This window comes from Miniopterus schreibersii (assembly GCF_964146895.1).
Source record: "Miniopterus schreibersii genome assembly, chromosome: 1".
Classification (NCBI taxonomy): Eukaryota; Metazoa; Chordata; class Mammalia; order Chiroptera; family Miniopteridae; genus Miniopterus; species Miniopterus schreibersii.
In genome coordinates, this window is record NC_138101.1 from 161,001,296 (window position 1) to 161,010,765 (window position 9,470).

At 49.0% G+C, this 9,470-nt stretch overlaps 1 protein-coding gene across 1 annotated transcript in view; it reads left to right on the forward strand.

The window, feature by feature from the left end:
• The window catches only part of ZNF609 (zinc finger protein 609), a 186,931-nt gene extending 177,467 nt beyond the window's left edge, over positions 1–9,464 (forward strand). The window contains exons 7-10 of the mRNA XM_081121694.1: positions 1,556–1,731; positions 1,976–2,192; positions 2,649–2,727; positions 3,028–9,464. Coding sequence (XP_080977820.1) covers positions 1,556–1,731; positions 1,976–2,192; positions 2,649–2,722 — 467 coding nt within the window. The 3' untranslated portion in view covers positions 2,723–2,727; positions 3,028–9,464. The remainder of the gene's footprint in view (positions 1–1,555; positions 1,732–1,975; positions 2,193–2,648; positions 2,728–3,027) is intronic.
• Positions 9,465–9,470: the final 6 nt, after the last annotated feature.

Genomic DNA, 9,470 nt, shown 5'->3' on the forward strand with positions numbered 1-9,470 from the left:
ACTGGGGATCAAGCCTGCAACCTGGGCATTTGCCCTGACCAGGAATCAAACCAGGGACCTCTTGGTTCATGGGTCAGTGCTCAACCACTGAGCCACACCAGCCGGGCTCAGCTGGCATTTTTTAAATATATATTTTTTATTTTGCAATGTGCTTGGCACTGTGGAGAATACACAAGAAATAGGGAAGACTAGTTCCTCTCCACAGGGAGCTTACAACTTAATTGTAGCAGGAGAGACATGTAGAACAAATAGCATTCAAACCAGGGCAGCGCATGTATTTATCTGCAAGACCATGTTGAGCTGTGAGATTGGAAGGCAGCAGAGGGGAAGAGCATTTGGAAGGCAGACTGTGGGGAAGTTCAGCTAAAAAAGGTTCAGCTTGGGAAAGATAAGCTCTTTGTACCTCCACCCATGAGGTCTTAGGAAAGGGGACAGAGAGTAGGACTTCGTGTTTTTAACTTATGAGAAGAAAACTATCTTATTCAACTCTACTCACTGATTTCTGTTGCCTAAAAAGCCTTGTGTGATGCTTCTGGGGTGAGAGAGAACTTCTTTCACTCCTTAACGCTGCCCCCTCCTTACAGGAGAACAGCCTAAATATTCGTCTTGATATTCTGGCATAGCATCATAAGGACAAGTAAGCTTCAAACAGATAGGAAATTGTCTCACTCCTTTCTTCTGTTACCCCTATTCATCTATATAAAAATAATAGTCCCTGCCCTAGCTGGTTTGGCTCAGTGGTTAGAGCATCAGCCCTCGGACTGAAGGGTCCCAGGTTCAATTCCGACCAAAGCCATGTACCTTGGATTGCAGGCTCAATCCCTGGCCCAGGTCAGGGCACATGTGGAGGCAACTAGTCGATGTGTCTCTCTCACATCTATGTTTCTCTCTTCACCCCCTCCCTTGGGGCACATGTGGAGGCAGCTAGTCAATGTGTCTCTCTCACATCTATGTTTCTCTCTCCCCCCCTTCTACTGTCTGAAAAGCAATGGAAAAAATATCCTCAGATGAGGATTAACAATAACTAAGTAGGTAGGTAGGTAGGTAGATAATAGTCCTGTTTGATGAGTGTCTGGTCTGGGCCAGGCACTGTCCTAGGTATTTATGTGCATTATCTTACTTAATCTGCCTGTCACTCTGTGAAGTAAGTCTTGGTATCTTCATTTCGGTGGTAAGGAAACTGAAGCTCAGAAAGATGGTTAATTTGCTCAAGGCTACCTAACTGGTAAGTGTTGGGTAGGATCTGAGCCCAAGGTTATCTGCCTTCATATCCTGTGATCTCTCCATTTCATCATCTCACCTCTCCAAACTATCTCTGAGACTGGGACTCCAGGGGAATTGATTCCCAGAGACTGAAGGTCATGTTCCTAATATCCCTAAACTAATCTTGCCTCTGGAACTCAGTAAAGATAGGACAAACTAATAATCTCAGCCCGAAGACACGGGTAGAAACTATCCTTGTGCGTAGGGAAGCTGCCCTCCTTAGCCAGGTCACTAAAGCAGATTTTCTTCTACCTCTCCCATCTCTTTGACTGCTTTCTTTCTCCTTTCCCAGGTTCCTACCTACCTTCCAGCTACTCTTTCTCCCCATATGGCAGCAAGGTCTCAGGGGGTGAAGATGCCGACAAGGCACGAGCCAGCCCCAGTGTCAGTTGTAAATCCAGCTCAGAATCCAAAGCCCTGGACATCTTGCAGCAGCACGCCAGTCACTACAAGAGCAAGTCTCCCACGGTAAGAGAAGTGCATACACTGGCTGTTATCGAAGACCATTAGGGCCAGAATCGGGGTCTGGGGGAAGGTGGGCAAGGTCAGATCCTGACCACAGTGCAGTTTGGCTGACTTTACATTGGCTCCCCCAGGCACCACCTTGATTCTTAGATGTCTTGCATTTTGAAGGAGTCATGATGTGGGCTCTGGGCATCTTCCTCTCGTGTGTGTCTCACAATAGTGCTTTTGTGTCTGCTTTCCTTTCCAGATAAGTGATAAAACTTCTCAGGAGAGAGATCGGGGAGGCTGTGGGGTGGTTGGGGGTGGTGGCAGCTGTAGCAGCATCGGGGGAGCAGGTGCAGGTGAAAGGAGTGTAGACCGGCCCCGTACCTCCCCTTCCCAGCGCCTGATGTCCACACACCACCACCACCACCACCTGGGGTACTCATTGCTCCCAGCACAGTACAACTTACCCTATGCAGCAGGTAAGCCTCGTTTCCCACTGCCTATATTTTTAACTCCATACCGGTAGCGTCCACAGCAAGGAGCCCCCTGCAAGAATACTTTTGGTTTTTTTTAGCTTCCGTCAGAATCCTAGCCTCCTGCAGACCATCGTTAAAGCATGTCACATTTATTTCCTCCCTTGGAGCTTTGGGGACTCTCAGACTCCTCCAGAAAATTGGCTTTCATGTTTAGGAGAATAAGGAGCAGGCGTTCCCACAACCGAAGAGAAACAAGCAGCTCGAAAATGGAGCCTTACTATCTATCCCCAGCAGCTACACCTGGCCAAGGGTCAAATTTTTTCTGTCAGTACCCCAAAACTGAGTGGAGTCAGGAATCTAAGGAGAAACTCTTTCCCCTCCCCACCCAGCTGTGAAGAGAAAGTGCTTAAATCAAAGGTTCTGGGAGTGCTACGCTAACATGTCCCCCTTCTCACTCAGGGCTTTCTTCTACAGCCATTGTTGCCAGCCAACAAGGCTCAACTCCCTCACTCTACCCACCCCCCCGGAGGTGAGAATGGTAAGTAATTTTTAATTTGGGGGCAACACGTAGAGTAGGGATAGTTATACTTGGATTGCAGAGTATCTGTGGAGCCTCGGTGAGGGATAGCTGTGTGGGGTCAGCAGCCTGGAACCTTGGCCAAGCCTCTTGTTTAAGTCTCCGGTGAAGCCACATGAATCAGAGGAGCTGTGGAACACAGGCATCCTCTAGGGAGACCAGTAGCTGCCTCCCCTACAGTTCATTTTCTTGGAGCTCCACCTTGTGGTTGTTGTGCCAGCCAGCTGAGTGTCTGGTTATCTGTCCATGTTTCCCTTGCAGAACACCAAGTGCCCGGATAAAGTCAGCTTCACGGGCCCGGACTGGCTCACCCAAGGAGGTGCTGGAGGTGCCATTTAGACATCAGTTAAATGGTGTTGATCATCCTGTTTGCCGTGTTCCCACCATGACTGAAGGCAGACCCTTGGCTATCTCGCCTCCACCAGGCCCCGGACTCCCCCACCCTCCCTCTTCCTCAGGAGCTGGAGAGCTGGTACTTAGCAAAAATATTTATTCCCTCGGCCACATTTATGACTGTTGTGGCCTCTGTGGAGATGAAGGCATGGGGAGCAACCAGGGGAACATGGCCTCAGCCCAGAGAAGTCACTGCCCTGTTCCCCAACCCCTGGTCAGCTGCCGGAGGAGTACCAACCCCCCCCCCAGGGAGGGACCCCCCGGCACTGGGTAAGGTCTGAAGACAGCACAGCAGCCATACCGCTCTCATCGTCATTACCACCATCACCAGATCCTGCATCTCCCCAGTGGTTTGGGCCCTGGGAACTGGCAGCACGTGGAGAAATTAGAATCTCAGGAAAGAAATTGGGGGCTGTTTTCTCAATAATTGTGAAAACAAGGTCTTCAAACATGAAGACTTCCCCCCTCTCACATGAGCACATATAAATGCTCAGAGCCCAGCCTAGAAAGGAAGACCAAGGTATTTGCCCATGGCCTTGGGCTGCCTGTCAGGCAGAGGGCCAGGCATCCTCACATCAGCACAGGGCTCTCCAGGAATACTGGGAGTAAGCTGGAGCTGGAGCATGAATGGAGTCTGTGAAATAGAACCTGCATCCCCACTAAGTCCTGCTGCTTCTTAGCCCCCAACACCTTGCCCTTTTCTCTCTTCCCTCCTGACCCCTTGGTGCCCAGGGGGATCCTCACACTGATCTCTCCTGTTCTTTTCCACTGCTTGGCTCTTAAGACTCAGGCAGGTAAAATAATATTCCCCAGCCTGGGGAGCTTTGGAGTCTGCCAGGTTTCCTGAGGGCAAGGCCTGGGAGGCAGTTCTTAAGAGATGTCCTTTCCATTCAGCCATCTGAGTGTCCTCCTCATTTAGGGCCACAAATATATACAGCGCAGTTCCTCTGTATACAAGTACATGATTTTACATAGCTCAGTCTATAACCCCATGTGTGCCAATATGAGCTGTGTCTTTGTAACACACGTTTCTGTTTTAGGAGCCACTGACCATGGGAGGTTATGTGTTCCTTAGACCCTGGGATAACACATCCAAGCCATTACTCCTCCGAGCCACAGAGTGTACTCAGTGGGAGCTGTGCTGAGGCAGCGGACATTTCTCGGCTCTCTCAGTCCAGGCTCTGTGCTCTTTGTACTGGGAAGGGACGATGATTTGGTAGCTTTATTGGAGTCACTTCTGCCCCAAGGTGTGGGGAGCTTTAGCTCTTACTTTGCTTTTGAGGTATCATCGCTTTGTTCTCCTCTCCTATCTGTCCTTGACCTGGATTGAGAGAGAGGCTGACAGACACCAGCCTAGGCTACACAGGGGTATTTGTGACCAGAGTGCCAAAAGTGACCATTAAAAGCAGGGACCTGGCTCTGACGGTGTGGGGCATGGAGGTGGAGGGCAGTAAGCACAATGTCCAGCAGAGACTGCTTTCCAAGATCCCGGGGCCCTAGAGAGGCTTAGGATCATTTGCCCAAGAGGAGCCCCTCTAACCTATAGACCTTTCCTCTAGGTTTCATGTTCTTGTTTTTATTCAAGTTGAGTTCTGAGTCCGTCCAAAAAACTCGCTGTCTTAGACCTCTTAGCATGCCCCCAAGCAGCCTCCCTCTCCTCCATCATTCCCTCTGCCTCCTGCTGCCGCAGCAGGCAGTGCTCTGAGCAGTGACTCCCTTTCATCCATGGAAGTAGTTGGTGTGGACACCTCACCCCACCTAACCTGAGTCACCACTAAGAGGATGACTGAATTTCAGCCTGATTATGCCCTACCACACTCCTGTGGGGTGAAGCCAAGGGCCCGTCTCTGTTCCTGTTTGTTTTTAAATATTGTTGTGTGTTTTGTATCTGTGGCGCTGGCTTACAGCGTGCTCTGTACATATTGTAAAGAAACTGAAGTAATTTTTTCCCATTGGGCAGGCATGGTCTGCATTCCTGCCATTTCCACTTTGTTCTGTAACAGAGAAGAGGAAATTCCATATTAGCAGGGCAGCCTTGGGTTCTACAGAAGGGAACAGCTTTTTCCTTTCCTTTTTTTTTTTTCCCTTAAAAAACATTTGGCTCTTGGATCCTTATATCCAAGTCTCCCTTGAAGAGTGGGAGCTGAGCTGCCCAGAAGAGCAGGTAAAAGCCAGTAATGGCACAGTGGCACTGCCTTTTCCTGATCCCTGATCCTCCTGGTCTCAGATCCTTGCCAGGTCCAATCTCCCTTCCCTGAAATAGCACGACGCAGTGGCAGCAATGGAGGAAACAGATCGTTGATGAGTGCTGAGTGAAGGATTTGCTGTCCACCTCCAGCCTTTCTACATAGGGAGGAGGAACACAGGTGAGGGTACCTGTGGCACCATGACCTGGTCAGAGGGACAAGACATGAAGCAAGGATTCCCACTCCACCCCACTCCATGAGCAAAGGCTGGAAAAGGTTGCTGCTAAGGGCCCAGACCACCAGACCGAGGTTCTCTTGGAGCCACCCCTGCCCAGGCTTCTGCTAGACATTGCTTTTCAGGCTCCCCACAGAGAAGCTAGAGGGAGAGAGCTTCATCCCCAGGTAGGACAGCCAAGGCTTGGAGAGCTGCTGCTCAGGATTCACATCCTCTTCTTCCTCACTCAAGGTGTGTCACTACCCTTCATCCCCTTTCCCCTTTGGTACGTGTGTGTACATGTATGAAATTTCCTTCTCTTATCTCACCCTCTCCACACATCTCAAGGTCAGAGGACCACTGCAGAAGGGTTAAGAGGGCACCCCATGAAATGAAGTGGTAATTCTTGAGTCTCTTCTCTCCAGGCTCCAAGGTGAGGGTGGGAGGTCTTGGCCTCAGGAGTGGGAGGGCAATCCTGCAGGAGGACTGAGTAATTGTGTACGAGCTTTGAGATCACCCATGTCATGAATTATTCCATATACCCTATTACCATCCCAATGTCTACTCTGATGCCCCCAAGATTCCACTGGGCAGCTAGTTGGCCCCATAATTCTGGGCCTTTGTTATTCGTTTTATTACTAGGGCATCCCAGGAAGTTTTCTGATGATCCTCTGCCATGGGCCCTTCCTGGGATTGAGCCCCTCCCAAGCCCCGCCCCAGCCCCTCCTGCCCCAGCCCACCCGCTTGCCTTGGTGCTCAGCCCCCATTGGGAGCAGGTTGGGGCGAGCTGGAGGCCCGGGCTGGAGGGACAGTGTTGCTGTTCATAGCTTTTGTTCCATTGGCGTTGCTCTGTTGGATTTAATTTCAGTCTTCCTGATTCTTCCCTTCTGTAAAGTGTACATTACCAAGTTCCTTGTTTTTTTATATATATATATAAATATATATATATACAAACTGTACTCTTTTTGCCTTTGTACATTCAGGCAAGAAGAGAAAAATAAATCTTTTTAAGAGACAATCACAAATCTGTGAGGGCTGCTGGTTATTTCTCCTGGAGTTTGCTGCTGAGCTGCCTCCTCCTTTCTCCCCCCTTTCTGTTGTTTTCCTTACCTTCTTGATCCTGGCTCCATATGCATTCTCAGCTCCACCTTCCCTGGCTGATAGCAAGTTGTTGAATCCAAAGCCCAGACTATCTGCCCTGCAGTCCTTTCCTGCCCAGCAGTGTTTTCCAGCTTGGCCACTGGCTTTCCGAGGAGCTTTAACCTGTGCCCTGGCCTTCCCTGTCTTCCCCCTTAGATCCCATTCACCGAAGTGACTTTGGACCCCTGGGTACTCTGGGACCTCCCAGAGACCCTGGTTTTGGATCCTCACCTGTGAAACTATGCAGCTGGGAGCTCTCTGCCTAAGAGTTTGCACTACTTCAACTTGCCTGAAAGTTAAAACAGATTTTTTTTTTAGGAAATGAGTGGGAAACTCCCCCTTAAGCCCCCCCCCCCAGTTCCAGCCTCCAGAGTGCTCTGATCCAGAGACAAAAGAATCATTCCCGGCCGGTGCACTCCTATGGCTGCCCACCCCAACAGAACAAGCTAAGGGTTTATGGGTCAAGAGCATTTGATCAGAATTTCAAAGGGTGGTACATTCTGAAACAGCCCAACCAAATCATTGTTCCACCTCTTGAACTTTTTCCTTTCCCTGATTTTCTCCTCCCCCTCCCCCCCTTTTTCCCCTTTCTCACTGCTTCCTTTTCTTAATTGGCTTTGGAATTGAAGTATATTTTTAAATTATTTGTTGTATTTATTGAATAAAGTTTTTAATGTCCCTGTTCTTAAATTTAGACTAGTTTGCCTTTCACATATCTCCTCTCTCCCACTCCATCATCCCCCAAAATATTCTACCTTCTAAGTTTCTTTTTTAATTGGAGTGCAGATTTTGGGGACCTACCATATTTCTTTCCTGTTAGTGGTCTTATCTAGCAAAGGTTTTTCTTTTTGAAAGGGAAATCTTAATAGAGTGCCTTGGTTTGATTTTACCCATCTAATTCTGGCTGTATTAGAGAGGACCCACCAGTAGATGGCAGCAGAATCTCAAGCGTGTTTCCTGTCCATTCTGCAAGCTTTGGGAATAAAGGGCTGTTTTGTCCTGGTTCTTCACCCATCTTATAGATTCCTTGGGTTTGACTTTAACACCTGAAGTCTAAATTGCCTATATTAACTTGACCATGGTCAGCATTCATGTCTATCTGCTATAAATCTCATGTTTTTCAGTCACTGCCTTTATGCTGCCTCTAGGGGTATCTGCTCAGTTGAGGTCATCTTCAGGCCCTTCCTATTTCAATTCAATGTCTCTAGGCCAAGACCTTCCACTAATAAGTGTGGAGGAGTGAAGGTGCTGAGCTCACTTCTTTTAATGAATACCACGTAGGGTCCAAGGTTAATGACTTGGCCTAGTGTGAAAACACAAGCTTCACAAAGAACTATAAAACTCAGAGAAAGTAAAGACAGCCACAGCTCAGCATCAGATAGTTCCAAAGCTATAGGAGGTGGGAGAACAGCCCCAGCACTTCACTTGGGAAAACCAACGAGAGGAAGGACATGGTAGTAAGCCCACAGGTAAAGAGGATTCTAGCCCCCTCCAGTGCCACTGAGAGCTTATTCATCAGGCTGGTTGGACAAGGAGAATGGCAGCCATGCTGCAGGGCACTGGGCTCCAAAGGGAGAAAACCACCTTCCTAAAAAGGTGTGTGCTGCTTCCTTCAAACACCTCCAGGATTGGGGATGTCAGCTCCTTGCAAAAGCCAGAACCTGGTTTTAGGACCCAGCCTTCTATACAAAAGGAAGGCTTAAGAACGGCTTCGCTCTTAAGGGTATATAGCCTCTATTCTGGACAAAGCTGCTGTGTACACACCTGACTCTCTAGGGACTTCTGGCAGTGTGTCCCAGATTCCTAGCAACTCCACATTTTACAGTGTAATGTGGCCCCAGAGACCTCGGCCAGTTGATCTGTCCTGATGTACTGCAGCTTTTTTCCTGTGAAGCATACATCACATCCCTACTAGGTCAAGCTCTAGACTCTAAAGACAGTAGGGGTGGGAAGCTGGTCCTGGTGAAGGAATAAAGAACAGACCAACCACAACTTTAAATCAGTTTATTGACACAGTAACACAACACACTTGCCTCCCTGACACACCCACCCCCCTCACCCAGATTAGATCTCTCCCCCTTCCACTCCCCTTAGAACAAGTTGTTCCTTAAAAACTGAAAAGGGCGGGCCACCTCTACAACCCCAGTCCCACCCCTAGGCCCTGTGGAGCAGGGTCTCAGGCACTATTCAGAACCTGTTGGGTGGGGTGAGGGGGTCTGTAGTTAGCACTACACTTAGCCAGATAGAGGCATCCAGTCCTTAGGAACAGATTCCCCCTCAACCCCCAGGCCCTGAGTCGCTTTTCCTCTTCCTCTCTGCTCTTTGTGACCCTAGGAAGGAGACGCACTGGGGCCTGGACCTGCAGCCAGGAGCAAGAACTCCTGGCTGTGATCTGAGAATTGAAGTTTGGCTAGTCTATCTTAAGGCCCAGGCACCCTAAAAAAAGCCCTGGTGGTGGGAGTGAACTTCAATGCCCCTATTTAAAATGCACTGATAACATTTAACAGATTAAACCAGCTTAACCAAATGCCAGAATAACACTTAGCTGTAAAGAAGGAGGGGTGAGACCCGCTTTCTCCAGGCCAGACACAAATGCACAGAGAAGCCCAGGTGGAGTGTCAAAAAACAATTCAAGGACACTGCTTTGCTGGGGCTGAAAAGCCTATACTCAGGAGCCCCTGGGGTGACAGAAAGCAAAGAAAGAAAATACACAAGTCTTAAAAACCAAAAAGAAAGCCCAACAGCTGGGGAGCCTGAGCCTGACAGTACTA